Source organism: Polypterus senegalus, chromosome 1 (genome assembly GCF_016835505.1).
Source record: "Polypterus senegalus isolate Bchr_013 chromosome 1, ASM1683550v1, whole genome shotgun sequence".
In the NCBI taxonomy this organism is placed as follows: Eukaryota; Metazoa; Chordata; class Cladistia; order Polypteriformes; family Polypteridae; genus Polypterus; species Polypterus senegalus.
Genome location: NC_053154.1, coordinates 258,999,744 through 259,026,880, shown reverse-complemented (window position 1 = coordinate 259,026,880; position 27,137 = coordinate 258,999,744). Strand labels below are relative to the sequence as shown.

General features: G+C 36.8%; 1 protein-coding gene across 3 annotated transcripts; it reads left to right on the top strand.

Moving 5' to 3' along the window:
- The first annotated feature begins 3,041 nt into the window (after positions 1 to 3,041).
- tysnd1 (trypsin like peroxisomal matrix peptidase 1) lies at positions 3,042 to 26,724 on the top strand. 3 transcript variants are annotated; one of them, XM_039772732.1, is made up of 5 exons: positions 3,042 to 3,166; positions 5,283 to 6,467; positions 8,747 to 8,877; positions 10,948 to 11,133; positions 26,359 to 26,724. In XM_039772732.1, the coding sequence occupies exons 2-5, from the start codon at positions 5,317 to 5,319 to the stop codon at positions 26,484 to 26,486; spliced, it is 1,596 nt and encodes a 531-aa protein (XP_039628666.1). In that variant the 5' UTR covers positions 3,042 to 3,166; positions 5,283 to 5,316; the 3' UTR covers positions 26,487 to 26,724. The 3 variants fall into 3 exon arrangements, with proteins under 3 accessions (XP_039628666.1, XP_039628649.1, XP_039628657.1); XM_039772715.1 differs by lacking the exon at positions 26,359 to 26,724 and adding an exon at positions 19,655 to 19,964 and having other exon boundaries at positions 3,071 to 3,166; XM_039772723.1 differs by lacking the exons at positions 3,042 to 3,166; positions 26,359 to 26,724 and adding exons at positions 3,261 to 4,322; positions 19,655 to 19,964.
- Positions 26,725 to 27,137: the final 413 nt, after the last annotated feature.

Below are 27,137 nucleotides of genomic sequence, written 5' to 3'. Positions count from 1 at the left end.
ATAAAAAATGAGTAAAAATAAATAACATCTTTATAAAATAAAGACGCACAAATAACACAAAGTTCCAAATCTCCGTTTTTCACAGCAACGCTTTTGAAGCCAATACCTACAGTAGGTAACATGTATGATTGAACAGTGCAAACTACTTACAGTGACAAGATATACTGTACACTGACAGTATAATACTGCATATGCACTTGCCCTCCAAATAGCACAGCTGATAGAAAATAACATTAGAACAAGGCAGCTTGTGCACGTTCAAGAAGTCTCACTTTACCTTGACTGTCTGTGTCTGTGCATGTTTGGTTAAAATGTGCTTGTTCTTCACTCAGTGAAGTGATGTTTAAGCTTCAGCAGAAGCTGGCTCTCATTTTTCATGTACAGTGGGACCTTGGATCGCGAGTAACTTGGTTTGTGAGTGTTTTACAAGACAAGCTAAAATTTTTAATAAATTTTGACTTGACAAACGAGCGAGGTCTTGCAATATGAGTAGTCTGTATACGCTTTGTCTTCCGAGTGTCACACGATCACAATTGATGGTTCTTCTCTCTCCCGCTGCGGGATTGTGGGCAATCATCAGTCGGCGTGCCTCACTCATATATTCAACATCCCTACGAGCGTATACTGTTTACTACAGCATTGTGACCACATGTGTGTGCTGTGACATATGAGTCCCCATACAGGGATGCAGTGTTATAATCATTTTATGTATTACCAATAGTAACATTGTTGCAGGCAGAAGAATAATCACATTGTAGTGTGTATTGAGTATCATTAAATTTTTAGTTTTGTGTTGGAGCAACATGTAACACTTTGACACTCTATGGGCAATGATCAATTACAATGTATTAAAATAGATACCGAAACTTAATTTTATTTAATAGAGTCTGGCTAATTAGCCAAACGCACGTCTCTTGAATATACTGTATGAATGTGTAGAATACTAACAGCCTACCACTGCCCATTGAATCGAAGAAATGAAGTAATCAAGTCAAGTCAAGTTCACTGTCGTGTAGAATAGCAGAATGAAAATTGTACCAGTATATCTCCACAGCACAGGCGACAAAAACACACACAGTTTGTACCCCAACATCTGTATAGAAACTGTTCCTGAACCTGCAGGTTCCGAGTACTAATTGTCCTGTACTGTTTGCCAAAATGAGAAAAGCGACTGTTTAGACTGGCTGAAATCTTTAATTATGCTGTTTGTTATTCTAAGGCAGCAACTGTTTTATATGTCCAGAAGAGAAAGCAACTAATATTCACTGTTACCTTTACCACCCTCCGTAGTGCTGTACAATATTGACCTGAGCAGGTGCTGCATTGGGATGTTATGGATTCGATGAGGATGGAGTCCATTGTGCACAGGTAGAAGTTCTTGAGAACAGATAGGATAATACGAGCTGTCCACACACATCTGAATAAGCAGAAACACTGGTGAGCCATTTTGACAAGAGCCAAAATATGTAGTGCCCACTTCATTTAGTCAGTGATAGAGGCTTAAATGTTGCTCCCTTTTTTAACGGGATCCTCTGCAATTTAGGCAGTAGTGTGGTCTGCATTCTAGCTGCCGAGGGTGGCACTAGGCCCTAAACTGAGGAATTTGGTGGTCAGCTTTGATAATGTAACAGTGTTAAATGCTGAGCTGTAATCTACAAACAGAACTCTGGCATAACAATTTTTGTTATCCAGAAGTGCCAAGAAGGTATGAAGTGAAAGAGCTATGGCATCTACTGTTGACCAGTTGTGGTGATAATGCAAATTCGAGGTGATCACGATTATCTGAAATATTGTTTAATGTATCCCAACACCAGTCTGTTAAAGCATTTCATTACAGCTGTAATAAGTGCCACCAATCTGTAGTCATTCAGACAGAAGGGGCCTGTTCAGAGAATAAACTTTTTCTGGTTGCATGGGGGACTGTCCCTGGTCATGTGTTTTCTCCTGAGAAGGCAGAAAAGTCTGCCTACTACCACTTTGGACTGGAATTCCAATGGATAAATACCTTTCCATCCCTGGCACATCTAACTTTAAATGTAACTAATGGAAAGTGCAGTGGATTGCCATGACCTAAATAACTCTACAGGGTGTAGGGTATTGTGATATTACATTGTATTGCTCTGGACAGGCTTTAAGGTTGCATTTTGCAAATGCTGATCTCACCTCTTTATGTGGAGCTTAGTGACTTTGAGGAAAAGAGGAAGGCCTATGAGAAGGTTTAAGAATGTGGTGAGAGAGGACATGCAGGTGGTGGGTGTAACAGAGCAAGATGCAGAAGACAGGACGTTACGGGACAGGAGCAGCCGAAAGAAGAAGACTGTGCATAATAAAAAAGATGCGAAATATTTAGAAATTATGCCGCGATTGTTATTTAGTGACTCTTTCCAAATTACATATACAGCAACTTCATTACGAATTGCTGCAGTGTTTGCTTTTTTACATATATGTATTAAGTACGGTTAAACCAATTTTTGGCTGCGAGATGCGGATCCAACCCTGGAGAGGATGCTAATCCGTCGCAGGGAGCACGTAAAGGGGTTAAGTTTACAGTTAACGTTTTTGGCACGTCGGAGGAGAACTTATGCCGATTCCAAAGCTGCAACTTAGGCATCAAACGCATTACACTACGTCACTGTGCTGCCCATGTACTCGAAATAAATATGTACAGTTTAATATATGTAATTGAGAATGAGATTACGAAACATTTTCGTATTTACATGCACTCCGTTAAACTTTAAGAATGCTTCTGTTGGGATGTTACTAAGGCTTAGGTTTTCTACTTGTTACTTTTCAAATAAACATTTTAAATGATAAACAAAGAAAAATAGTTTTAAATTAATTTCACTTTTATACACCGTTGATTCGTTCGACTTTGCATTAACCCGGACTTTATTTCAATCCACCCAAACAACGTCGTACTGGAAGATCCAATGCACATTAAAGCTACAGTACACTTGACACAATGGCACAGCAAAGCGAAGCGAAGCAGTGGAACTGCTGTCTTGTCCAATAGACTCAGCCGCAGGGCGTCTTCGAACTGTCTGCGTGATGATTGGATGGCGGAATCCAATCGGCTTCCAACAGATTCGTCGGGGTCAATTTTGAATCACGTGAACACTGTTTTCCTTCCGGACAGGAACGTACTTTGAGGAAAAAGGAGCAAACAGTAAGACGTTGTTTAAAACGTTTAGTTTTAAAAAATAATAATTACTACATAATAATGGGAAAAATAAAAATGTGTGACATATTCACTTTTCACTGCGAAATTGGAGAATGCAGATTTCTTTTTTTTTTTTTTACCAATGATTATAAAATAACTTATTTTGAACACTTTACTTACAAAACTATTTTGAAATGTGAGAGGTGACTTATAGAATTAAAGATCACAAAATGTTGAGTTTTAAGTTTAGCAGTGTTAGAAACTGCCCAATATGATGAAAGTGACACCAGAGCCTTGTATTTTTGTGTCAAATAAATTCTTAATATAATGAAGCAGGTTGCCGGTGTCAGCTATTTAAGAAACGTGTTTGTTAGCGATTTAGAAAATGGCATCTGTGCTATGTATACTGCTTTTTTCCAGTTTTGAATTAAATTTGTAAACTTATTTTGATGAGTGAAAAGCACTTGGCATCAAATGTGAGCTCGTCAGTAATTGCATTAGTCATTTTAATGTTTGGGAAACGTGGAGCTTTGCCTGCACTTTATCTCCTAACAGCTTATTATAAATTTCATTTCTATTTTATATAGCGCCAAGGTATTTCAATTTATGATGAAATTACATACCTATTTTAAAGTTTCTCTTTTTAAAGATAACTAATGCAGAATATTATCATCTCAGTTTTTTTAAGTATGTAAAAAAGATTTCTAATTTAATTAGAGAACTGCTAGGCATTACAGTAGGGGGGATGAAATATCAATACTGCGAGATTTGCAGTAAATAAAAACCTTAAACCTTGGTGATACCACAATGATTTTAGATTAGCAGAAGAAATTTCAACAGCTGCTAGAATGCATTGTGAAAGGAAAAGGCTAAGGTTAAATATCAAAAAGACAGTTTACTTGGTAATCGCAAAGAAATCATAAAGTCCCAAATGCAGTCTCATGGTACATGGGTAGATAATGCAGCATGAGGATCATTTTCATTATTTGAGGTTCATCGTCACATTTAATGGCAGATTTGAACAGGAGATTAAGAGAAGAATTGGGATAGTTAATACTTTAAAAAAAAAAAAAAACGACATTTAAAGTACATCCTGGCAAATATACCTGAAAAAAAGACTTAATGAATACAGAAAGCGATACAGAAAAGTTTTGTTTTGTTGGTAAGTCTTTATTGATGTGAGACATGACAATTTATCTAAAGCCCTATGCACATGGATTGAAGCAGCTGAAATGTTGGTTTTCATGGGCTTACTAAAAGTACCATGGACCACACACATGACGTTGTACACGAAAAAGTGTTAATAATGCATCTGAAGTCAAAATCGGCTTGAAGTTTTTGGACACATAGGTAGAGAGATAGAACAAAATTCATTTGTCTCCAAATAAAGTGAGAAGGGTTTGAGAACAAAGTTATCACTGGAAAGATTTGGGGAACCAAGGGAAGACGAAGGGCATTAAATTACTCAGTTTGAAGAAGAGCATAGTAGTAGTTGGAATGAAAGTATGACGCAGGATTGAGCACACTGGAGAAAATTGATCGCCAATGTCATAGACATTGGGGCACATTGATGATGGTGATGAATGCATGGGTGTAGACTAAGAGACAGGATAAGATGACAATATACTAGAATCTAAATCAAAGTGCCTTGAGCATGGGAAAGGTGCTCTATAAATAAAATGTAGTATTATTATTGTTATTAATGAAGTAGGAGTAGAGAGTTATTATTGCAGGATACCATTAAAATGCAGGATGCATGGGGGTCCACCGGTAGAGCTCCATGAACAGAGAGAAACTAATGAAGTGCTCATCAAGAACTGTAAGACACATTTTAGGAGTGAGACGCAAGCCAGCATCAATGTATATCAGTTGACTGGCTAATTGCTGTGACGCAGGCAGCAGTGACAGGTACTGTAGCATGGCATGTTGGAGTTAAAAGCTTTGCCAGAAAGTGAGTTTTGTACATAATATGACCTTGCACAGGAGGCCTGGATAGTGGAGCTAGCTGAGGGATTCCAAACAATTATACAATGTTTTAAAAAGGCAAATTGTTAATTTTTGTTTTAATGCATGGTTTTGTTGATTTGATGTGGCAAATAATATATGATGGCTTTTGTTTCAGCACATCAAATCTGCATGCTAAGTGCCCTTTAGACATGAGGCTGCCAGAAGGAATTTGCTGCATTGTCACCACAACTGGTACACCACAACAGGACGAGGGCCAAGTTGAAAAAGTGACTGGCTTGTCTATAGCCCAAAGCCCAAAAATCTCATGCGAGTCTGAAGGAAATAGTCCATGGAGTTGTAGCGGAGTACTTGTGGACCCCTTAGATGGTTTGATTATTTGTCACGGGTCCATATTCTCTCCGTTTCTTCTCAATAAAGACCAGCATATCTCAAGACTTGGACTGTTGCTTCCTGAGGATTTCAGTGAAACTCTGCAGATTGAAGTCCTGTTTCATAACTCAGTTGCACAGTACAGCAGAAAGGCAAACCAGTTAGAAAGGCAAGAACTAGAGCTTTTTCCCACAACGGCGAATCTCCTAATGCTGGTGCCATGTCCTGAATTTCAGAAGACTTTTTCAATCATGTTTAGCAAGTCAGATAAGTGGCAGTTTTATAATGAAGAAGACAAAGTCGAATTTGCAGAAGTGAAGAAAGATGCCAATTTTTTACACTGGTTTGCTGTTCTGAAGTTAACGGCTGTATTTGCAAAATCAATAGAAACAGTTCCTTGGCTTCCTGCTACGGATCTACAAAAAGGAGACTTAATCTTTTCTTGTGGTTCCCCTTTTGCTTCATTCTGTCCTGACATATTCATGAATACACTTAGCAAAGGAATTGTGAGCAATCTAGCAGGGCCAAGAAATGCCCTGATCCTCACTGATGCCGTTTGCCTACCTGGTACTGAAGGAGGAGGAATATTTGTGAGTAAGGGAGGGCACTTATTTCTGCTTGGATTGATTGTCTCCCCCTTGTGCTGGAAAGCAAATGAGTGGATTGGTCTAACGATAGCCTGCTCCCTGGAGCTGATTCTGCAGAGTATAAATAAGCGGACAAATGTCTTTAAATCTGATGTAAAGAGGACTGCACATCACATATCAACTGTGGACAGGATGCAGTCTTTGGTGAAAAATACAAACTTGAAAGTACCAATCCCACAAACTGCTCCTATGGTGGTTCTGGTAGAGAGTGGTAGTTGCTGGGGTTCAGGAGTGCTGATGAACTCGCAACTGATTCTCACCTGCAGACATGTAGTCAATGGAGCAGAGAGCGTGAAAGTGAAGATTGGTGGCACATCTGGATGGTACGCTTTTAAGGTTATCTTTATTTTGCATTATTTCTAAAACATTCATAAAGCTTTTTAGAACTGCTTATTCTAATATAGGATTTTGGAGCTTCCATCCATTCCTGGACATACTTACATGCATAGTACCAGTTTACAGTCCCCTAACCTGCATGTCTTTGGGACATGAGAAAAAAAGAAAACAAAAAATTTGTGTGTATATTGTGGAAGTTGACCCGGACACAGACAGGCAGACACATTCATGTCACCCACAAACACGTTTATTTACAAGTATTTACAACAATTGGTCACTCAGACCCAGTCCAAAATAGTGCACACAAACCCCAAAGTCACAGTCCTGGCCACAATGCCTTTCTTCGGGCCGCCTCCACAGCTCTCATGAGCTTCGTCCTTCCTCCTCCCAACTCCAGCCTCGAATGAAGGGATACGGCCCCTTTTATACAGGACCCGGATGAGCCCCAGGTGTTTCCGGCATTCCTCCTCTAGCCACGCCCCAGCGTGGCGGATGTGCCGGCTGTCCTCCCGGCAGCTCTCCGGGCGCCGTCCTAATTCTTTCCCTCAGCACTTCCTGGTGTGACGGAAGTGCTGGGGTAACAGGTCCCCAAGGCATTGGGGCGCCTCCTGGCGGTGACCATGAGCCCCTACAGGGTGGAGCTTCCATGCCCTGTACCCGTGGCCCCCAAAGCAACCAGGAAGGTGACCCCCACGTGATCCAGGGTGGGCACAGACCCACATCCGGTCCCTCATGACGTCCCGGCCGGGTCATGGCCCCTGGCATCCCTGACACTATAATATATATATATATATATATATATATATATATATATATATATATATACTGTAGTGCTCCTCAAGTTCAGTCTCAGAGCGCTATAGCAAGGTTACATGTAAAAAACAATGAATAAACTTTACACACGACATAATAGGTACACATAAAAACCCAGTAAGATTAAGCAATTTCAGATTGGCTAACAAGAACGAATATTAACAATATGTTTCTAATAATATCTTTGAGAAATGAAAAATTGACAACAGAGGAAAGCAAAAATTCCAGTTTTCAGCATTAAGGCAGAAAATGATAATATTAGTAATAGACAATATCAGACATGGTTATTGTCTGTGTCAACTCCTAGGCATTTCACAGTGTTATATATGTTTGTGCTGAGCTGTGTGATAAATTTTGAATCCTTTCATTCTTGGAGTCCAAAGTTTCCAGTATCTGAGGAGTACTTCCCGTGGGCACATTAATGGCTTGGAAGTAGAAGATTATGTTAAGAGGAGAAACAGAACAGAGAATTGTCAACAACAGTTTATAATTATTGCATTGCATTCTTTCAATGGAGGTGAAATGTCTGGATGAGTTGTGATGTCACTTTTGCTGCAACAATTCAAACTCTGCCCCTTCCGGACCTACAGGCACTTAAGTCCTTATCTGATCAGCTTCTGTGCAGGAGGGAGCTCCAAATCCAGAAAGGTTTTCTTTCTTACATACAGTATGGCTACTTTGTGTTTTATTCTTTTGTCATTTGGACATTTGCATTACACAGGACATTTTCCGAGATCCCAAATCCTGTTTTAACCATCTCATCACTTTTTTTTTATTTTAAATAGTTTTTTATGTTTTTTAAAGAGAGGCAAAAGGGGAGTAACAGGATAAGAAAGTGCAACACCAAAAATGGAATAAAGTCCCCATCCCACCGACTCCTCCACAAACTGGACTCCTTTGGTACTGTTTCTCTCCGGAAAATCCTTGGGTACCATTGGTTTGACTTTGTGTTGAATGTGCGGTTGCTCAGGAAGTCCCGAATGAGGCACATTACCTGCATTGTGAGGGAGCGTCAGTTACGGCACTACGGCCATGTGGTGCGATATCCCGAGGGTGATTTGGCTCATAATATCCTCATTGTTGGGGACCCAAGTGGCTGGACCTGGCCAAGGGGTCGCCTGCGTAACACCTGGCTGCGGCAGATAGAGGGTCATTTCCGGAGGGCGGGACTGGACCGTGTGTCTGCCTGGGGGGTTGCAAACTGGGATCCCGAGTTGTTTCGCCATGTAGTGGGTGCAGCAACACACTGTACCAGTGCATGCTCCCCAACTTGACTTGACTAGATAATGTTTGCCAATGACATTTTTTTGTGGTTGTAGTTCAGTGAGCGTATTTATTTGTAGAATTAAAACCTATTTATTCGATGTTTAATTGGAATGGACCCTTGTGTTCTTGTGCAAATTTCTATAATGGCTTTTTTGCAATATCTTATTTGTATTTATGATTTATACAGCTTCCACAGCAGGATAGGAAAAGTGGTATTTTCTACAAAAGAAGAATCACCATATGATGTAGCTGTATTATTACTAAATGAAAGTCTTTTGGATGCAACTGAACCCACTTTAGCTTCCACCTTTGTTCCAGGTAAAGTGTTTACTCCTGTTTTTCTGATTTTGCTTATTTTTTTATAGATGGAAAATGTGTACATTTACCAAATATAAAACTAGCATGGTATACATTAATTTTATGTCTTGCCATTCCTGCATGTAGTGCCTTAAAATAGTATTAAAAATAATGTCATTTCAGATGTTGCTGAATTACAGGTTATAACGTTACCCATATTGCTATTGTTCCAGTCTTAAAAACACATATACTTAAAAAATATTATCTGTAACTGAACTGTAATTAAAAAAAAAAAGTTCTATCTTGATCTTGGTCTCATCAGACCAGAGAATCTTATTTCTCACCATCTCAGAGTCCTTCAGCAGAGTCTTTTAGCAAACTCCAAGATAGAACTTTTTGGCCTTAATTCTAAGCGGTATGTGTGGAGACAACCAGGCACTGCTCATCACTTGTCCAATACAGTCCCCACAGTGAAGCATGGCGGTGGCAGCATCATGCTGTGGGGGTGTTTTTCAGCTGCAGGGACAGGACGACTGGTTGCAATAGAGGGAAAGATGAATGCGGCCAAGTACAGGGATATCCTGGACAAAAACCTTCTCCAGAGTGCTAAGGACCTCAGACTGGGCCGAAGGTTTACCTTCCAACAAGACAATGACCCTAAGCACACAGCTAAAATAACGAAGGAGTGGTTTCACAACAACTCTGTGACTGTTCTTGAATGGCCCAGCCAGAGCCCTTACTTAAACCCAATTGAGCATCTCTGGAGAGACCTAAAAATGGCTGTCCACCAACGTTTACCATCCAACCTGACAGAACTGCAGAGGATCTGCAAGGAGGAATGGCAGAGGATCCCCAAATCCAGGTGTGAAAAACTTGTTGCATCTTTCCCAAGAAGACTCATGGCTGTATTAGCTCAAAGGGTGCTTCTACTAAATACTGAGCAAAGGGTCTGAATACTTAGGACCATGTGATATTTCAGTTTTTCTTTTTTTAATAAATCTGCAACAATTTCAAAAATTCTTTTTTTTGTCTGTCAATATGGGGTGCTGTGTGTACATTAATGAGGGAAAACATTAATTTAAATGATTTTAGCAAATGGCTGCAATATAACAAAGAGTGAAAAATTGAAGGGGGTCTGAATACTTTCCGTACCCACTGTAGAATTGAGAACAAATCGACCCCCACCCCTGAAAGAGAGAGCAAGGCCAACGGAGTAAAATTTAAGGCTTGTAAACATACCTAAATTGATAAGTTTGATAAGCCAATAGAGATGAATGGAGAAGAAAAAGAAATACAGAAATAATTGCTTCCTCTGTGCTTTAAGAGCTTATTTTAAAATATTACTGATTAGATCCTGCCATGTTTTGAAAAAAATCTGTACAGATCCTCTAACTGAGTATTTCATTTTTTTCCAGTTTCAAATAGTATAAAACATTGGTTTCCCACTGACTTAAAAGAGGAAAGTTTGGATTTTTCCAGTTTAGCAGAATAAGTCTGCGTGCCAAAAGTGTAGTGAATGCAATCACAGTTTGTTTGTCCTCTATCAATGTCTTTAAAAGAGCACTTGTTTCTCATTTGAAGCCTGTGTTTTACTGCAATGCCACTGTGTTACAAATGCCATAGACATGCTTAAGATACTTCACATACATGCTTTAATTTTTTATATAGATCTGTAAGAGCAGTGAGACACAGGGTTTCTATCCTAATGTAGAGTAAATGTGATCAAAAATGTTGTTAAAATGCAGTTTTTGTGGATTACATTTTAAGTATTCAATATTTAATAATAGCTTGCAATATACTGAAAATAGTACACCTCTTGCCAGATTGTCTGTCTACGAATATGTTTTATAGCAGAACACCATGTACAGGTGCTTACTTCTATTCCTTTCATATTTCAGATCAGTTGGAGTCCTGGTCATCTCTGTAAATGTTTCTTTCTAAAATGGCTTGTTTGTATTTATTGTAACATACCATTTTCTGTTTTTTGGTCATTTTACTGATATTTATAATATTGTCCTAAGCCTTTTCTGTAACTGTAGCTTTTTGTGTGTTTGTGTCCAATGTTTTTTTCCCATTTGTTTTTTGTATTAGGGGAGTCTCTCTGTGTTTTGGGGTTTGGGCTTTTTGGACAGAATTGTGGACCATCTGTGACAGCTGGGACTCTGTCCAGAGTCATGCAGTGTGATTCTAAACCTATAATGTTGCAGACTACATGTGCAGTGCATGCAGGAACAAGTGGAGGAGCATTGTATCGCACAAGCACTGGAGAACTACTAGGTAATGTATGAAGAAAAAAAAAAAATTAAATATGTGTTGTTCATATACAGTAGTATGTTGACTGTGGTGTTGCACAATAACATAGACATTTAAGTACTTATTTCTTAGGCCTTCAATGTGAATGTAACCAATGCTGTAAGGGTTTCATAATTAGTTTAAGCAAATAAAACGATGACTTATAGTAGAGACCTACATATGCAAGTAGTCTCAAGTCCTGACCTTCCTATTTCCTGTCAAGTCTTAAGATATAATAATTACATTCAACCAAGTCAAATCACTTGTTTTTTTTAAGCAAATCAAGTTAACTCATAGTTGAAAAGACAAGTGTAAAAAATGCTTATACTTTCACTGCTCTCTGCATTAATCAAATTATGATAATGTCTGATGAATATTAACCTCTAAACTGAGAGTAGACTTTCTCTGGGAAAACAATTCTTAGTAAGAAGCAACAATAACTAGTATATAAATGACTGTTTTATTTTGAAGTATTATTGATTTTCCACAGTTTCATCATAAATGCACTGAGTCTAAAACACACTGTATTAAAAAGGCTATATCACTTGAGGGTAATGTAGCTACATAATCAACTTTCATTTTAAAATAGCTTTTTTACATAATATCATTAACAAAATATTTCAGCAGTACTCTGTCATTTAGAATTCAGAGGGAAGAAAATTAAGTTTGCCATTTTATGATTTACTTGTGCATTGTGTGGCCACATTATCAAGCCTTCAGGACTAAATACCTCCTTAGGAATGTAACTAGATATGAGCAGAGCCAGTTTTCTTATTGCCACTTTGAACAGTGAGGAAGAGTCAGTTTGGTTAAACCCATAAACAGAACAGATATCCAAGTAGCACTGCAACCTTCATCTTATTTTTTTTTGCTTGTTATGGTGGGATGAAAACAGCTCTGATTCAATACTACCCATGCTTTATTCCTGTTCATCATTTTAAGAAATGGTACACTGAATCTGGATCTGCTCAACCTGCATGATCTTTTCTATGATCGTATCTAGTAAGCAAAAGTATATAAAAATATTGAAGGTAGTAATAAAAAAATAAAAGATTAAAAAATACAATTTCAAAGATCTAATATCTGTACATTTTACTGTATAATTTGACAGTGTTTATGTTTGAGAGTGTTAGTAGTGAAGCTCATACTCATAAAAAAATTAGAAAGTCAATAATCTGTGATGGCACTGGAAAAGAAAAAGCTCTGCCCAGGATTACGAGATGCTAAATGAGATCTTATGGGTATCTGTTAATGATGGCAGCTGGGGGGTTGACTGGACCTCTGTAATAAAACCTACTGAAAGATAACAAGACATGGTAATGTAACATAATATTACAATTTACAGTATATATCTCAGCTGGCTTAAAAGTGGTTTAACTTTCCCCAGCTGATAAAGTAAAGCTTTGTACTGTAACCATCACCAGGAGAAGTGGATAGAAAATTGAATGAGTTCACAAACAACATGTTTTGTTTTCAAGTTAATAAGTAAAAGAGTACAAATTAGTACCAATTAAAAACAGAGTACAAATTAGTATTGCCTAATCTTATTTTTATATTTTTATTTTTTATAAACTTTTCTTTCTTCATCTTGTAAAGAACTTTGAGCTACATCATTTGTATGAACATGTGCTATATAAATAAATCTTGTTACAATTATGCATGCAATTTCTATTTTATTTATTGACCTTATTTAATTGTATTTTAAGTTTTAATCTTTGAGGAGTATGCTTTGGCCTATTTATATTTTTATTTATTGACCTTTTTAAATTAGATTTTAATTTTTAATCTTTGAGTAGTACACTTTGACTTGCCAAGATTTTGTAAAGGAAGGTATGAGTCTATAATTAAGTGAGTGAGTTGATCTTAACCTGTATTGATTTAAAAAGGTATACCAGTGTTGAAGCACAAGATGGCAGTATTAATCCTAAATCAGAGCAAGTGGTTCAAAGAATGCAGATATAGATTAACAATGGAGATGAACCTGCTGACAATATATATATATATTTTTTTTTTGAAGAGATAAACATTTTTTGATACATCAGGAATTTAAAAATGTTTATTAAGATAGGAGATTGTAACTTTAATGAAGTTTCGTCAAATGTCCAGAACACCAAAGGAGACTGTTCATGACTGGATATAGATTATAGATTTATAATGTCTGTGAAGAATCATGTTATCTTGCCAAGCATTTCTCTGAGAGAAGAAAACAACTGTTTTAAAATGGTGGATAGGCATGAACAATCTTCAGGATTACTTTGTCCACTGATTATTGAATAGCTGCCTATTTTGAATGTTGCTTTCCAAGCATTTACCTGAGGATACAAGTGGCGCATAGTACATACAAAGCAGAAATAAAATCCTTTTGATATGACATAAATGCTTTACAAGTGGAGCACTGGCGGCAACCTAAGCACATTGTATCCATGAAAAAAACAGCAGGACATAATGTTCCACTTTTACTGTACAATGAAGTAAATTAGACATTGAAGGATTTCTACCTGTTCGGTTCCTTGTGTATACTTCTTAAAGGAATACTTCACCCAAAAATAATATTTTTTTTAAATATTTGACTTACCTTGTATGGTTTTGTAGTGATAGTAGAGAAAATGTTTTAAACTCAAGTGTTCATGAACAATGAAGATCACAAATTTTATTATAAAACAGGCTTCAATGTAGGCCCCTGGGGGACCAATACTGAACAACAGTAAAAAATATTAAAAAGTCCATGAGAAAAGTCTTAAGTTACTTGTTACCCATAATCCACATGTTGGTTTTCCTGTCTTATGCTTACAACATCATGCATAAATTTATTGCCAAAATGTTGTTAAATAAATTTAAATACTTCTGGATAATCAGATTAGTGCATAAACAGGAAGCCCGTTCAAATGGCAGTAGATAGATAGATATATACTTTATTAATCCCCAAGGGGAAATTTACAAGTAGTAAAAAGTGTCCAGGAAATGTATCCACATAAAAGAAAGTGGTAGAAGAGATCAGAGAGACAGAGAAAAAGATAGAAATATAAAGTCGTACACAGAGCTGCTGGAAAGGCTGCCACTCACGGCGGTGCCTTGAGATCATTAAGCTTTTGAATTGACAGAACTCTTGACCACTGAATGAAGGGGATCTTTAATTTAAAAGCTAAATCCTGTTAATATTATTACACTGTAGGTAACCAGTTAATACAGTATTAGGTTCAAATGATGATGTTAAAGGCCTGTTTGCTTATGTTCTCTTCAATTTGTGTGGAAGGCAGAGTGAATTTATTTCAGTTTAATCCTGTTCTTGATCACCTTTCCTCTGCCAATTAAAGCCATAACCCTCAATCCTCTAAAGAACTGAGTCAATTTCTTAGGGTCTTAAATTTAATCAGTTGTTTTTGTGCCATTAATCTGACCACAAAAGAATACATATTTTTCTCATATTGACATATTTTGATGTTCGTAACAGATTTTAAAAGTATTATGACTATTTACTTCTTTCCTTCCATCGTCCTTTCTTTCTCCAAAGGAAAGTGTTGCATAACTTTATTGAAAATTAATGAGTTAACACATTTGCAGTTGGTGAATCTATTCATTAAATAAAATTAAGTCTCAGGCTCTTGTGTTTTAATAGGGTATTAAGAGGGTTCATCAGGAATAATTCAGTTTCTGTTGCCTCTTATGCTATGCAGTTTAAACTAGAAAATATTTTATTACTGGACACTAAACTGGTAGCTTTGGAGCAATTACATCTTTTTGGTGCATTACCCAAAATATTAATCCCATATCTTGATAATTAAAATTGAATTAAATTATTTATTGATTACAGAACTTGCACAAGAATGTATTTCTTGGAGACAGGGGGCAGAGATTTTTTAAGTCCCAGAAGATGCAACATAGTTAATACTCAAGCCAATATCCCAAACTAAAGTTCAGTCACTTATCTCTTTCCCTACCAAAACAGTAAGGTAATTTTGACAATATGAATGCATATTTTCTTTATTTAGTAAGTGACAACAAGAGAAATTCACATGCAAGCAATCAAAGGTTTATTCACACACTTGGAAAACAGGGAAGTGCATGGTGCTGACGTTTATACCATCACTGCAGTGATGCCATACCCACACATATCCTGGCAATCCTCCATAGCAACATGAATACAATTGCACTGCAAAATGGCAGCACCAGTAATAACCAAAGTTGAAAAAAAAAATTTAGAGTGCATTAAATAATGTTGAAATCAATGAATAATTGATAGTCAAATCCTACACACTAGGAAACCCCCAAAGGAAAACTGGCAAAACAACATTTAAAAAATTTTTAAATGCTATCAGAATTATAATATACAGTATGTGTCCTGAATATTATCTTATGCTATGTGATCTGATTCATTTGTCACAATTTCCTCTATCTAAACATGTAAAAATGTATGTCTCAGTGCCATTAAGAAATCAATTTCAAATTACATTCCTACAACTCCCAATTATTAATCATTCAGATGCTGTTTTACCCCAAGAAATAAATTAATTTTTATCTATGCTCAAGTAATCCTGAATTACAAAACAAAAAGACACATTACTTCTTGTCTCAGTTTGTCTAAAATGGTTATAGCACTCCTTTTCCATGAAAAATTGTAAAGCCCCAGATCATGATGTAATTCCAAATCAACTTTTATTGAATTTAGATCAACAGTTACCTGTCAATAGTTAGATGTGCCGGTGATTCAAATGCTTAAAAAATCCATTGCAAGCTCTGAAGTCCATCCTAGCTTCATTGTCAACATACTAATATTAATGATTTCACATAACTTGTGGCACAAGTGTAAACCCTTCTGGCTTACGAATTCAGATGCTAAATTACTGAAGAAATTTTTGTCTTGGGACTTGAAAAGGTTATTCGTAAATGTGGCCACTACAACCAAACCTATTTCATTAAGTCATATTTGTGCTCAGATAATTGACACAGATTCTTTACTGTTTGTAGTTTCCCACTCAGCTTTTGTATTCAGATGCTGAGAAACATTCTGACCAACTAATTTAGGATATTTTAAGGTTAGTTTTTCGTGGCTTTGAGTTTGGAGATTTTTTATTAACCTGATTGCAGTGTTTTATTAATTCCACTTAGCAGCCATATTTACTAATTTGCTTATCATAAAACAATGTCAACATGGATGTCCAATCTTTCCCCTCTTGACTGCACTATGTCTGAAGTATCTGGCAAAGCACTACATAGATACAATAAGTCTTCTGTTTATATTTAGGTTTCTTTCATGCCATTTCTTCTTGTGCCAGAAATATTCTGACATATTTAGCAGAAATCCCTCTGATCCTAAAATTGTTCTACAACCTTTAATACATCTCTGATTATAAGTTACATTTGAATAAAGCAATTCTGTCTCTACATGGACTCTCTGGAATAAAGACAAATGCCACTGTAAAAGTAAAATTTCATACAGCCCCAGGTCAATCACATAACATGCCTTAACCCTATTACAGGTGGGGTCGGACTTGTGATTCTCTGGTGCCTTTGTCATGGTAGTGTCCATATTGTTTTGCTTTTTGGTTAACAACCTCAAATTTGTTCTCTACTTTACTAAATTGCAAAAATTCTGTACATCTCTTTGTTATTCTTCTCAGTGGCGATTCTTCTATTCTGTTAAATTATTACACTAGGTAATATAGTTGCTGCAGTAACTGTTGTTTTAAGATGTAAATCCCCCAAGTTGATAGTGGTTGAGTGCTAGTGTTTATCATATTTTAATTGATTCACGTGGAGCTTTCTCCAAATTACTCAGTCTATAGAGGATGGCAGTAGTTGCCCTTATATCCTGTATGTCCTTATTGATAGGACATATGTATGCATGTGTGTATTTATATGGCCTTCTTATATATATATATATATATATATATATATATATATATATATATATATATATATATATATATATATATATATATATATATATATATATATATATATATATATCTTATATCTACCTCTGTGTTGTTTTTGTTTTTTTGTTTGTTTGTTTTTTGTCTAATTCTCTAGATCATGGGAATTGTTAAGAACCTGATGTTTTGATGGAATTTGTAGTTCCATTATTTGGATATGATGGCATTGATTAAATCTATGTATTGAATGGACTAGATGTTCATCACGGTTGCATTGTTTTGTTACAAATTTTACTGTTTACTGTTTTCTTTATTGTTAAAAAATGATTTGTAAAAAATAAAAATAATTATATTAGTATTTCTGGTAATGCTTACTTCTGGCAGCATATTAGTGTACTGCTTTTTCACTTAATGGCTTGTATAAATTATTACTCTCTATACACTTTTTATATTTTGTGATGTCAATTTACCTGGAGTGTCTGCATGTGTGTGTATATCCTTTTTTTCAAGGCTACTATATAATAAGGTACTAATTAAAAAATTTGTAAATGAAAGAAAGTTGTGCGCAGTAAATTAAGCTTTACTTCTTTTCTTTCCTTGACCTTTATAAAGCACACATCACATTTATTTTTTCTTTCTGTGAATCATCTAAATGGTGGCACACATTCTGTTTAAATAAATAAAATAACAGTACGACCTCAGTCAAGTTATAATCCTTATAAATACACAGCAAATTGTGCTGGCTTTGTATGTAATGAAGGTAAATCCAGATAATAAAAATGATTTTGATTTTTTTTTCTTTATAGAGGTATCACATGTTTTAGTCTGGTTTTCTCCTGTGTCCCAAAGGTATCCTAGGTTTTCTCTTGCGTCCCAAATTCAAGTTCAATACAAGACTAGTTTTATTCTTTGTCATACTTGTAACAAACACTCACAATTTTAATTAAAATAAACAACATTTTAGAGGCCACTCCTTTGGCAGTTTTATGTCTTCAAAATTGAACTGCAGACACCTGTAGGACTATAACATAAGCGCTGTGTTTGGTGAAGTTGGGTTTGCGACCAGTCGAAGAATTCACTATTTCTCTTCCTCATCCTTTGTCAGTATATCGCTGAACTTTTTGATGAGACAAACACACACTTTGTTAGAGATTGGATCATTTGCCCACTGTTCTGGAGGTTTCTTAAGAAATGGCCAACACTTTTCTTTGCCCTTTTCCATAAGGAGGTCAAAGAAGGATGTTGTTCTTTCTGCTGCCAGTTCCTCCCACTTTTGTTTGTCACCTAAAGATGTTAAGAAATTTCTGGTAGCAGTGGCTCCTGCAATCTTTGTTATTTTGCATTCTTTCTGCTGAGACAATAGAAACTCTTAATACTACAATGTTCTGAAAACTTCCACTTACTACTAGAATGTTCTGGGAACTCCACCTTAGCACTAAAATGTTCTCTGTTTCTTTTTTTATGGTTTTCTAATCACTCATCCAGTTAAGAAGCCCATGCAGAAGTACATACATAGAAAGAATAAAAAAATAAAATGTTCAGAATGAAGCGACCTCTAAATATTCCACATTTCACTTGTAGGCAATCTATCCCTAATGGACAAAAATCTTTCCTTTGCTGAAATGATTCTACAAATATCAACTCTTTGCATTGGTTAATGGACCACCCTATTGTTATGTTATTTGATGACTCTAAATTGTTTTATGTGTGTGGATCTGTAATGGCAGGCCCAGTTATACAAATTCTTTTTTACTTTGTTGTGCTGAGTGCTTCTAGAATGAGATGAAATGTCCTGCAGTCCCATCATGGAAAGCAGAAATACAAATAATTTACATCAGGTGATTACAGGAACAGTAATTAACATTTCAACTGATTAATTTGACGTTGTATGTGTATTATTGTAATTGATGACTCAAAATTGATCTGGTTTGAATTCACTGTATCTGTTTGCATGTGAGTACACAGTGATGGATTGGGACTCTGCATACTGTTGGTTCCTGCTTTGTGCTTGATGCTGCTGGGATAGGCTCCAGACTGTGCAATACTGGATTGGATTAAGGATGGATACATATAGATGGACTTTACATTTCTGAAAGACATAGTGGTTAGCACTTATGTCTTATAGATTTAGTCCTGGCTTTGATTTCTGTATCTGGCCATTGCCTGTGTAGAGTTTGCATTTTTCCTCATGCTTTTATTTATTTTATTCATTCATCTGCAAAATTGTGTTTTAGGTTAATTGGCAGTTTTAAATTGGCCCTGTGTTAGTGTAGGTGACTGAATCACCAGGCTTGTTCACTACCTTGTGATCAGTACTACATGGATAGTTCTGGCCCCATATCACCCTAAATTGTAGTTTATTTAATAATGTTATATTATGTTGCAGTAATATAGACAATATTTTTACTAATGATGCTTAGCATCAGTTGATTGCAGAAGTGTGTCCAAATGCTTTGTAAAGGAGGAAAGGAAAATAGTCTATTTTTATCTTCTGTATATTATATGGGACAATTAGGGTGATTGTTGTGCATATTAATGCATTTTCCTCCAGATATAATATTTATTTTATGCAGCTGCAAGCACATTTCATTTGTGACTGATTTACTGTACTATATGTGTGTTTATGCCTTCAGGAATCGTAACCAGCAATACCAGAGATAATGCGATCAACATTACTTATCCTCACCTGAATTTTAGCATCGCCATCACTGTTTTGAAGCCACTTCTTCATAGGTACATCATATCTAAAGACAGCTCGGTGTTTGCAGAACTGGATACTGCCAATAATCTGGTAAAAAATATATGGAGGCTTCACAGACGCCAACCCCCTCAACCACAAAGCAAACTCTAATTCCAGAGGACAACTTATATAACTGGACTTTCTCAAAGTTTTTGGAATGTCACTTGAAATACACAAAATAAAGATTTTTTTTTGCCCTTGTTGCTTATTTTTAATATTTTTGGATCTGAAAAATTTTACTTAAGTATCATAATATTCTTCCAATTCACTTGCATGTCATATTTAAATAACACTAAGCCTAACATTTTGAAAATAAGTCTGGATGTGTTGCATGTTGATTAACAAATGCAAGTAAGAATTTCACTGTACTCTGACAATAAGGGGCCTATAGACGTGACTATATACTGTAATTACTTTAAACTGCCCAGTAATTACACACTTTTCCCATTGAAATAGCAGTTTATTTCTTCATGTTTAACATGTTCATACTGTACATCATTAGATATTGTTTTGGTAAATTACAAATAAGTTTAGAAACCTGAAAATATGTCCACCCATTTCTGATAAAAGTTATAATCTTAAATCAAACTAGGTGTTTCAGCGTATAAATACAGACATACACCGCAGTATTGGGCTGTTCTGTAGATCAGAAATGCCACTTCAGTGATCACCTAACTGATCCTTATGTTTCTTCGGGAAACAATTCAAGAGATACAGCTATTGTGATTGACCTAGTTATGGCATTTTATTTTATTTTTTATTAATTGAAGTAGATATAACAGATGCATTAATATTTCAAAATAAATAAAAACAAGAGTAACTTAGCACTCTGACTCTCAATCTGAGTGTTGTATGGAAAAAGAGACTGCACCTATTTTACTTCCTTATCTGTAGGCCATACAATTTTGAAGATGTGTAGTAATTATTCGGACAAATACTGTATTTGTGTTCTAGAAACTTAAATTTGTTTTCAAACAGGCCGCTTCAAAGGAAATCCCATTTGTTAGAAGTGTAAATTCAGTTGTTGTATTATTGAAGAAGCTGCTTCATCGTTAAAGGTGGGCTTCTCTGAAAGGTGCAAGATGTGTTGCATCAATGCCATGAAGTAAACCTTCAGCTGCTCATAGCTTTAATAGTAGTAATGTCATGTGTGCAGAATACGGTAGAACTCTCTACAACCGGCGTGCAATGTGTCTCCACACTCTGGGGACACGATAAACAAGAGTAGATTAAAATACATAACTTCAGTTTATTTAGAGAACTCTCTAGACACTAAACGTCTTGCTCCAGCTATGGAGGTAGAATATCTTTGAGCAGTTTATTATTAGCATAAAGTAGTCCTAAAAAATGCTTTGATTATCTACAAGTGGATATCAAAGTTATCCTATCATTGCATTATGACAGCACATAAACATTCTAATTTAATAACCTAATAGTGTGGAGAACTGCAAGATGGGATCAAGATGCCTGAGGCCAAAATGAAATGACATTAGCAAATCACTTGTTTCTGTTAACTGACACATTGTTTAACATTTGCTGTGGATGATGCATATATTATTATGGAATAAAGTTTATGAATTGATAATGAGAAATCCAAGAATGAAAAGATTTATGAATTTTATGACACACTGCAGTTGTGTTGCAACTGTACTGCCTGCTTTGATCAAAGGTTTTTGTGTGCACTTTACAGTGGTGTGAAAAACTATTTGCCCCCTTCCTGATTTCTCATTCTTTTGCATGTTTGTCACACAAAATGTTTCTGATCATCAAACACATTTAACCATTAGTCAAATATAACTCAAGTAAACACAAAATGCAGTTTTTAAATGATGGTTTTTATTATTTAGGGAGAAAAAATCCAATCCTACATGGCCCTGTGTGAAAAGTAATTGCCCCCTGAACCTAATAACTGGTTGGGCCACCCTTAGCAGCAATAACTGCAATCAAGCGTTTGCGATAACTTGCAATGAGTCTTTTACAGTGCTCTGGAGGAATTTTGGCCCAGTCATCTTTGCAGAATTGTTGTAATTCAGCTTTATTTGAGGGTTTTCTAGCATGAACCGCCTTTTTAAGGTCATGCCATAGCATCTCAATTGGATTCAGGTCAGGACTTTGACTAGGCCACTCCAAAGTCTTCATTTTGTTTTTCTTCAGCCATTCAGAGGTGGATTTGCTGGTGTGTTTTGGGTCATTGTCCTGTTGCAGCACCCAAGATCGCTTCAGCTTGAGTTGACGAACAGATGGCCGGACATTCTCCTTCAGGATTTTTTGGTAGACAGTAGAATTCATGGTTCCATCTATCACAGCAAGCCTTCCAGGTCCTGAAGCAGCAAAACAACCCCAGACCATCACACTACCACCATCATATTTTACTGTTGGTATGATGTTCTTTTCTGAAATGCTGTGTTCCTTTTACGCCAGATGTAACGGGACATTTGCCTTCCAAAAGTTCAACTTTTGTCTCATCAGTCCACAAGGTATTTTCCCAAAAGTCTTGGCAATCATTGAGATGTTTCTTAGCAAAATTGAGACGAGCCCTAATGTTCTTTTTGCTTAACAGTGGTTTGCGCCTTGGAAATCTGCCATGCAGGCCGTTTTTGCCCAGTCTCTTTCTTATGGTGGAGTCGTGAACACTGACCTTAATTGAGGCAAGTGAGGCCTGCAGTTCTTTAGACGTTGTCCTGGGGTCTTTTGTGACCTCTCGGATGAGTCGTCTCTGCGCTCTTGGGGTAATTTTGGTTGGCCAGCCACTCCTGGGAAGGTTCACCACTGTTCCATGTTTTTGCCATTTGTGGATAATGGCTCTCACTGTGGTTCGCTGGAGTCCCAAAGCTTTAGAAATGGCTTTATAACCTTTACCAGACTGATAGATCTCAATTACTTCTGTTCTCATTTGTTCCTGAATTTCTTTGGATCTTGGCATGATGTCTAGCTTTTGAGGTGCTTTTGGTCTACTTCTCTGTGTCAGGCAGCTCCTATTTAAGTGATTTCTTGATTGAAACAGGTGTGGCAGTAATCAGGCCTGGGGTGGCTACGGAAATTGAACTCAGGTGTGATACACCACAGTTAGGTTATTTTTAACAAGGGGCAATTACTTTTTCACACAGGGCCATGTAGGTTTGGATTTTTTTCTCCCTAAATAATAAAAACCATCATTTAAAAACTGCATTTTGTGTTTACTTGTGTTATATTTGACTAATGGTTAAATGTGTTTGATGATCAGAAACATTTTGTGTGACAAACATGCAAAAGAATAAGAAATCAGGAAGGGGGCAAATAGTTTTTCACACCACTGTATACCTGAAAACCCAATTGAACTTTATTGTCATGTGTGTATAGCACAATGAAATTCTTACTTGCACGTCTCCTAAGAAAATGATAGTAATAATATTAGTAGCTAACAAAAGACCCACACACAAGTACACACACAGTGCCTTACAACCTGCGGATAGAAACTGAATCTGCTGGTACAAGTGCCAAGCAGGTGCCATACCAGGATGTTATGTAGCTAGTGAGAAGGTCTTGACTGTCCAACTTTGAAAGTTGGTGAGAACTGATGGTACAAATTCTCCCTCATACGTCTGAGGAACTAAATGTGTTAGTGGGCTTTTTTGTCAGTAGCAAAGCGTTCAGGTTCACTTTAAGAAATTTAAAGCTGCTGACCCTCTCAACAGTATCCTCTCTAATGTAAGTTGAAGTTTGGCCTGCTTTCTATATCCTGAAGTCTATGACCAACTCCTTGAATTTGTTGACATTCATGGAGAGACTGTAGTCCTGGCACCACCTGAAACCTTTTCTCTGTGAGCTGTCTTATTGTTTTTGGTGATCAGGCCCTGTGATTGTGGTTTCATGAGCAAGTGTAATGATGGAGTTGTTAATGTGTTTTGAACAAGAAGTACAGAGTGGGGTTCAACAAAGTTATTGTTGGGGGTCCGTTTGGAGGATGTGCTGCTACCAATGTTTAGAAGCTGAGGTCTGCAAGTTAGGAGGTCTAAAATCAAGGGTGACACCAAGTCCCAAGTTGAGGAGTTTGGTAGTCAGCTTTGATGGTATAATGGTGTCAATTAATAAGCTGTAGTTTATAACAAGATTGTGTCATGGCGGTTATTATTATGCAGATGTATGATGTTGGGATAAAATGAAAGGTGAATATAGCATCTTCTGTGCCCCAGTCTTGAGAAAACACAAGCTGAAGTTGGTCCAGACTATCTGGAATATTATCCCCTGCTTGCTTCGTTCACTCTAATAGGTGTGCTTTGCGCCCCTGCCGCTCATATTGTGAGGGTGTTTAGCTGAACACACGCTAAGGAGATGCAGACGGATCAGTGGCTGGCTTGCTGCTGCCGAGCTGTGTGCTCTACTTGTTGTGCTGTGCGTTGATCATTTAAAAGCCTGTATGTACTGTAATGTCATGGTGTCTTCCGAGAAGATCATGTCTCAACCAAAGTTTTTTTTATTATCTTTTTATTTACTATCAAAGAGATACAGAAGGATGAATCATTTGAAGTTGTCAACATTCAAATGGGGGGCTAAGCACTTGAACATGGGAAATGCCTTATAAATAAAATGTATTATTATTACTTGTTAATTCAATCAAAGTAGTTAAGGCCTTTGAGCTCACTGGAGAGAGAAAATATGGATGAATTTGGATTAGGATTTAGCATGCCATTAAAATGAATCTCCAATCCCCTTCCAAAGTTTGCTTGAGTCATTATCGCTGGGCTTGGTCTGCTAATTAAACATCACGCTGATGTTTAGCCACTTGAATTGTTTTTTGAGCTTTTTCCAGATCACTGTCAGAAAAATACAACACCCCTGTTTGTTGCATTTAGCTCATTGTAAGTAAACTTTCTTTGTAAAGTTAAGGCATGGGTCAAGGCATAAATAACCATTTTATTCTTAGCATATGAAAGTGTAGTGAGATTAAATAAAACACACAGTTTTACAGCCTCTCATCTTCAGAGTGGTGTGTGTTTAAGTCCCGTCTATATGGAATCTGAACATTCTGCTTGATCCCGAATGCCGTAATAGTTACTCTGGTTCTTCTCTGTGTTGGCCATGTTAAGTCAACTATGGAGTTTAATTTGGTTCTGTATGTCTTACTGTGCCCCACACCTGATTGGTATCCCATTCTTCTTTCTTTATGCTTTTCAATCAATATTGATAGAATAACCTCAGGAAGAACTAACACTACATTTTTGGTGGGTCATAAAACTTATGGATGGATGTCAAGGTAATGATGTGAAATAGTGGCTAAGAAGAAAAACTGTTGCAAATGTAATTAGAATTTTTTGTAAAGAAATGTGGATTTTACTTCCAGATGCAAAGTGAGACGTGTGGTGGTTGAATATTCAAGGTCAAGGACTTGCTGTGCTAACTGCTGATAATTTACCTTTGTTCGGCTTTAATGAGTGTTGGAACTCTGCTGCACAGAGTGCTTTCACAGCAATTTGAGAGAAAATGTCACTGCCTGCCTGCCGATTTGAACAAAGAGCAAATGAAAATTCTTTTCTTATGATAATTTTCTATAGAATAAGTATCCAGTTCCGATTGCTTATTAATGACTGGAAAAGAAATTTGAATTTATTTATTTATTTGTGTTTTGTTAATGCAAAGTATTGAGAAAGCTTTCAGAAATGTTCTAATTAACACCTAATTATCTGCCTTGTTAACACAAAGTGTAAATGTTTTGACACACAGATGGATTTAGTTATTTATTTTAAATTTTACTGAGCTCATAAATCACATTACAATAAGTAAGACAGAGTTTAGTCAAAGACACAATCGACTTTTCATTCCACACATTTATGTTTAAAGCTATAGTAAGTCAAACTTAACACCTCTCCTATACCAGTATGAGGTAGTGCCTCATGCAGAAGACAGACATGCTTATTTTTTTAACAGCTTCTGTGAATTCTTGCCAAATTCTGCTATATTGGATTGTTCTTAAAGAGATTATATAAATTTTACTTTCTGAACGGTGACATGTCCAAGGTTTGTTCCTGCCTTTAACCCTATGCTAGCTGGGATAGGCTCCAGCAGACCCCCGCGACCCTGTTCAGGACTAAATGACTGACTGACTGACTGACTGAGTGACTATCTTAATGAGTTATGTAGGATGATATAGGAGTCCTCCCATTTTGTCAGGTCAACAAGTCAACATGCAAGCAATGTTTTTATGATATCACAATTGACTTGCTGTTTTGTTATTTTGCAGAGCTCATGAAACGCAAAAGGCAGGCTTCACTTTCAAAAACATAAATAAGCCTCCCCACTACAAGGTAGGCCTGGCCCCCAAAACTCAACAAGCAGGCTTTGTGGACTAACTAGATAAAAAGGGGCCAAGCATATGATTCTCAAAACGGAAAAAGTAACTGGAAAAACCCCTGGCTCAGAGGAACAAAGTCACGGTTTTTCTAGACTCTTTAGCATTATGTTTAACCCCAACAAAGCAAGCCAGAAAAACTGAATTATTTTCAACAAGTGTCACAGACGTGCGCTTAGGAGGCAGTCAACAAGCCGAAAGGTAAGTGAAACATCGCGAGACGAGGGGTTTTATATGCGGTAAAAGTGTCTCTCTCTCTTTCTTTTTATCAGACAAAAATAGGAAAAATGAACACTTACTTCCGGGTTCCATTGATGGGCGCCAAAAACGTCATATCCGGCACCTCCAGATGATGTCACATCTGGCCCTTCCATATGACACTACTACTGGCTCCTTCTGATGACATCACTACCTACACCTCATCACTTCCTGTCTACCTTTGGATGACGTTGTATCCGTCCCACAGATTATACGTCATCTCCAGCCAACTCACTTCCCGTCTCCATTTTGTCCTCTGTATAAAAACACCATTTTGTATTGTAGTAAGGTCAAATATGATACATGTTTTTTGATCACTGCAAAAGTCTGCATTTTTTCTTTGTCCAATGGACATTATACGGGGATGGCCCCCAAATCTTTTTCTTTGTGGAAGTCTTTTTATTCTGTAAGAAAAACCTGTTACACAAGATATAATGTTATTATGTTTAACAAAAACATGTAAGTATCAAAATGTCAACCTAAGTACAATAGGAAAGGTATGTCCACTGCTGTACTGATACAGATTTAGTACATGTCTTTTGTGTGATATATTTTGAAACAGACATCAACGCACAGCCTGACGGCACAGTCGGAACTTCAGTAGTGTGTTTCTTTGCACACTTTTCTTATAATATGTCTTCTTTTGTGTACGCCTGAGAGGGTTAAATAATGGTGCCTGATTTGCACGATAGACATGGCCGTTGTATTATTGTAGGCTAACACAGTGCAAGGCTTAGTGATTTCCACATTTCTCCTGACACAAACATTGACAGTTGCTGCATTGTGAACAGGA

Bases quoted from the DNA above. Each gene is read 5' to 3' on its own strand.
- tysnd1 (XM_039772715.1), top strand. From the start codon at position 5,317: ATGAGGCTGCCAGAAGGAATTTGCTGCATTGTCACCACAACTGGTACA. The intron at 8,878-10,947 runs GTAAAGTGTTTA...TTTTTGTATTAG, and splicing joins AGCTTCCACCTTTGTTCCAG to GGGAGTCTCTCTGTGTTTTG. The intron at 11,134-19,654 runs GTAATGTATGAA...TTATGCCTTCAG, and splicing joins AAGCACTGGAGAACTACTAG to GAATCGTAACCAGCAATACC.